Source organism: Penaeus chinensis, chromosome 10 (assembly GCF_019202785.1).
Source record: "Penaeus chinensis breed Huanghai No. 1 chromosome 10, ASM1920278v2, whole genome shotgun sequence".
Lineage (NCBI taxonomy): Eukaryota > Metazoa > Arthropoda > Malacostraca > Decapoda > Penaeidae > Penaeus > Penaeus chinensis.
This window is the reverse complement of record NC_061828.1, coordinates 9,771,422-9,776,421: the sequence shown is the minus strand read 5'-3', so window position 1 is coordinate 9,776,421 and position 5,000 is coordinate 9,771,422. Positions and strand designations below refer to the sequence as shown.

Genomic DNA, 5,000 nt, shown 5'->3' with positions numbered 1-5,000 from the left:
TAGGGACGCCTGCTTTGCTAGGAGTGGATAGTGGTTGTCAGAGCTTTAGAATAAAATGAGCGATTTGGGGGGTCATACGGCTTCTTTTCATATTTCTATTGTTATTGTTCTAAGTAGTAATAGTAGGAGTATCAGTATTTATCATTACTATTCTCTTGTATGTTCATATGTTTATTTATTTGGTAATCATGATTGAAAAGTTTTCTAGCAGTCTCAACTGAAATGTTCCACAGGATGAGTCCCACATGCTAAAGAGCTTTAAGACAGCTCGGTACAGGGCAGCAGCACCCATAATGAAGAAGGCGAAGCGTGTCCTCCTGCTCAGTGGCACCCCTGCTCTGTCCCGTCCTAGTGAGCTCTACACCCAGATCTCTGGCATCGATCCCAGTCTCTTCCCGAGGTAGGCTTTATCAAAGTGCTTGTCACCCAAATGATGTTTTTTGCCTTTGCTTCAGAGCACAATTTTTTGTTTTGTTTTGTTTTTGGAGGAGGGATAGGATCCCTTTCATCCTTTTTTTCTTTCTTTTTTCTTCTTAAACATATATTTTCATGTGATTTTTTTTTTAAGATAATTTTAGAATGAACTTGCTACTTTTCTGAATTGTTGATTCATGGAAAGTATCTATTGTTATGTCTGAATGTATGTATATGCATAATGTATAATCATTAAGTGATTATACATTATCAGGATAAAGGGCAACCTTATGATTTGTATTATGGGGGGATGCAGGCCTGATACTTGCCAACACCAACCGAATGGGGATATTCAAAATTAAACCGCATCCCTTTTTTTATATTTTATGGAAGCTGTCCCTGAAAAAGAAAATCTATTGCTATATCCAAGATAAGGCAGATCAATTAGAATTATAAAGCAGTCTAGATGTATCTGGATAAAGCATTGGAGGGTGCAGCGACAAGACTAACTTCACTAAAAAGCACCAGAATGCACAGCAGGAAGTTCCTTTTCTAATGTGTATTGATACTGATCATGTGACTTTGTTAGGAAAGATTATATTTAAATTCATTTATCAGATATTTGGAATTACCCTTATTATAATGCAGAAAATCTGTGCCAGTGAAGACATTGTGTACCTTGATTTGTTCTGGTTGATAAGTTTATAGTTCATATAGCTTTTTGCTTCAGAGATTTTCCCATATTTTCTTCATCCAAGCATTGCTGCATTGCTTTATTATTACTATTTGAGGCTTGACATATTTCATTGATGATAAAAACAATAAAGTAGATATATGAATGTCTTTGTTTTATTGATGGATAACAGAATGTATTTAAAAGCATGTATGTCACTTCCATAGAATATGCGTTTTCATTTGCATTGCTTTCACCAGTTTTCAGGAGTTTGGCGTTCGATACTGTGCAGGAAAGCAGCTGCCTTGGGGATGGGACTTCTCTGGCTCCAGCAACTTGGAGGAGTTACAGATATTGCTTGAAGCAAGAATCATGATCAGAAGATTAAAGAGTCAAGTACTTGATCAGCTTCCTGCAAAACAAAGGTAACTGATTAACTAATTATATATTATATACCAGCTGTAATATGTAAATTGGAGCATATTTTATTACTCTTTTTCTTTGTTCAGATTGATAATAGTAACATGATTGTTTTACAACCAGAATGACTGTGATCTTAGACCCAACAAGCATACATGTCAGTACAAAAGCCATGGAGGATGCAGCCAAGCAGTTTGGAGCAGTGAAAGGTGTCCAGAAGCATGGTGCTCTTCTTCAGTTCTTTGCTGAATCATCTCGTGCCAAGTGGAAGGCAGTGACGTAAGAGAGCAACTCCTTTTGTTGTGATGATGTAGATTTATTGCAAAGCATTTTTTATTTTGTGGAGATTATAGGTTTAATGAAGACTTAAGGGAAAATTTGTAATAAAACAGGAGGTTAAGTGTATAAACCCAGTGTCAGCAGATGGCAAGACTACAATGCCATGCCCACTGTAGTAAAAGTTTATTCACTGTCTTTACACATAGACAGCTCTACAAGTGCTTAGTCACCAAGGAGTCAGCTATTAGTCTTACCTATCTCATTTGTTTACCCTTTACCTTCATTTTTTGAAAGCTTCATTTCTATTATTTTATTGTCTTGTCTTTGATGTTATTAATATTTTAATATTAATTGGGATTGGGAAATCAGGATCGGTCATTAGGGCCAACTGCTGGCCGAGCACATATGGAGCCAACTGTTTGTAACAAAACTCACTAAAATCTAAAGAAGCCAGTGCATAAACCCACTGACATTGGGTTAAGAAGTAGTTTAAATTCACAGTCAGAGAGTGTTAAGCGTTGTAAACTTTATTGGTGGTTTGCAAATATTGAGGAAGGGGAGACATGGTTTTAGGAAATGGAAGAATATAGTGTCACATGCAGAATATTACATGCTCTGTCCATATATGTGTTGGACACTGTAGTGCAATGTATGAGGACTTACAGGCTGCAGGCTGTATGCTGCAGCTTAAAGTCGCTCTATAGTATTTACATGAAATGATTTTACTGTGGCACTATTATTCAAACTAGTCTAAAGAACAGATGGCATAATATATTGAACTCTCATATCTTTAATAAGCACTGTACATGCTAGATATTACATTTATTTCCTTCTTATATAATCTTTTATTAGTATATTGTTTGTAAGGGCAAATGAGAACACAAAACTCATGTGATATCACCTTGATCTTGCTTTGCAGTGAATATATTAAGGAGCTGTTTGAAGCAGACAAGAAATTCTTGGTGTTTGCTCATCACCAAATAATGATGGACAAATTAAGTGAGACTTGTGAAAATGCTAAGGTTGAGTAAGTACAATTGTTTTTTTTTTTTCCTTTTTTTCCTTTTCTTCATTTTTATCTAGCTCATTGCAGACTGAGAGTGTTTTAATGTTTTAGTAATAGAAGATGCCCTTGTGTTTAGGATTTGTATTTGTACAGAAGGGTAAAAACAAATTAAATTTGTTCTTTAGCAAAGATTGGATCATTCTATTGATGTTTTTCCATCTTAAAGTATTGATAACTTTTGTTGAATTGCAGGCATGTTTAAGTAGACTATATAATTGATTTTCAAAATGGGCATTGATAGATGTTCATCTGTATGTTTAAGTAATATTATCTACAAGTAAGTCTTTTTTCTTCTTCCTCTCCACCATCCCCCTCCTCCTCCTCCTCCTCCTCCTCTCCCCCTTCTCCTCCTCCTCCCCTCCTCCTCCTCCTCCTCCTCCTCCTCCTCATCATCATCATCATCATCATCATCATCATCATCATCATCATCATCATCATCATCATCATCATCATCATTCTTCTCCTCCTCCTCCTCATTCTCCTCCTCCTCCTCCTCCTCCTGCTCCTCCTGCTCCTCCTGCTCCTCCTCCTTCTCCTCCTTCTCCTTCTCCTTCTCCTTCTCCTTCTCCTTCTCCTCCTCCTCCTCCTCCTCCTCCTCCTCCTCCTCCTCCTCCTCCTCCTCCTCCTCCTCCTCCTCCTCCTCCTCCTCCTCCTCCTCCTCCTCCTCCTCCTCCTCCTCCTCCCTCCTCCTCCCTCCTCCTCCCTCCTCCTCCCTCCTCCTCCCTCCTCCTCCCTCCTCCTCCCTCCTCCCCCTCCTCCCCCTCCCCTCCCCCTTCTTCTCCTCCTTCTCCCCCTCCTCCACCTCCTTCTCCCCCCTTCTCCTCCTACAAATGTAAAAACTGTAATCCCAACAAAGCATTACATGACAAAAGTATAATGAAATAAACAGTAAAGCCTATTGTTCTCAACAGGTACATTCGCATTGATGGAAAGACACCAGGTGAAGTAAGGCAGAATTATGTAAATAAATTCCAGACAAAAGACAGTGTCAAAGTGGCTGTGCTCTCCATTACAGCTGCAAACACTGGCCTTACACTTACAGCAGCTCAGCTTGTTGTATTTGCAGAACTCTTTTGGAATCCTGGGGTTAGTATGTTGGAGATGTATCATTGTTAATCACATTATGGATGATACCTGTATATTTTATTTGATTTTATTTCTGTTTTGTTTGTTTATTTATTTATGTTTTTATCTATTAAAGTGCTAGACTTGTTAAAGATGTGTTATCATGTGTTGTATTTTATTAAATTCTTTTAAAGATAGATTTATTGTTTAAAGCAGTAGTTGTATTAACTTTGGTTATTAGTTTACTTGTGAAAAATGTTTGTAAAAGTATATTTAAGACATTCATTTTATTTTCCTCCCCCTTCTCTTTCAATATTTACCTTGAGATAAAACTGAAGTAAAATGCAAAAGGGATGTAAAATAGAAATATTATTATAAATTGCTTTATTTTTTTGATTGATTTGCAGATCCTAGTTCAGGCAGAGGACAGAGCTCACAGGATTGGCCAGGAGGACTGTGTGATGGTGCAGTACCTTGTGGCGCAGGGCACAGCTGATGACTACATCTGGCCGCTGGTGCAGTCCAAATTAGAGGTGCTGGGCAAAGCAGGGCTCAGCAAGGATAACTTTTCTAATGCTGGATCGACTCATCAAAAAGTATGTATGAAGATTGTTTTGTTTTTGCTTGTGTCATTTGTGATTATATGATCAATATTATTATAGTGTGGAAGTATTATGGACTTAATTTACAGATGAAATTATATTTTTGGTTAAAGGTTTTTCTTCTCATCTGTAGATTGCTTAGATATTTATTATGCATATAATATTAATGGTGGAATATTGTTTGGTAAAAGCCAACAAAACTTAAATCAGCTAAAGAGTTATATTATCAGTCCTTTGTTTTTTTACTACACATTTTTATCAACTAGGTGTCCTTTATTAAAGAGATAACAAAACTTTATATTGATAATAAACCTGTATTTTCTTTTCCTCCTTTGTCTTGAGACCAAAATTATTTCCCATTTTCCTTCTTCAGGACTCAGAACAGGAGAGTATCTTGAAATACTTCAGTCAAGTTGGTGATGACGGTTTCAGCGATGATGACCTCACTGATGAGCCAACGTCAAAACGGATGAAGACGTGA

The 5,000-nt window shown here is 37.3% G+C and overlaps 1 protein-coding gene across 1 annotated transcript in view; it reads left to right on the top strand.

The window, feature by feature from the left end:
- The window catches only part of LOC125029689 (SWI/SNF-related matrix-associated actin-dependent regulator of chromatin subfamily A-like protein 1), a gene marked incomplete at its 5' end in the record, with an annotated part of 6,596 nt that overhangs the window by 1,182 nt on the left and 414 nt on the right, over positions 1 to 5,000 (top strand). Inside the window, 7 exon segments of the mRNA XM_047619759.1 lie at positions 234 to 400; positions 1,348 to 1,512; positions 1,631 to 1,786; positions 2,706 to 2,813; positions 3,764 to 3,938; positions 4,325 to 4,513; positions 4,893 to 5,000. The exon segment at positions 4,893 to 5,000 is cut by the window's right edge and continues 414 nt beyond it. Of these exon segments, the coding sequence (XP_047475715.1) occupies positions 234 to 400; positions 1,348 to 1,512; positions 1,631 to 1,786; positions 2,706 to 2,813; positions 3,764 to 3,938; positions 4,325 to 4,513; positions 4,893 to 5,000 (1,068 nt within the window).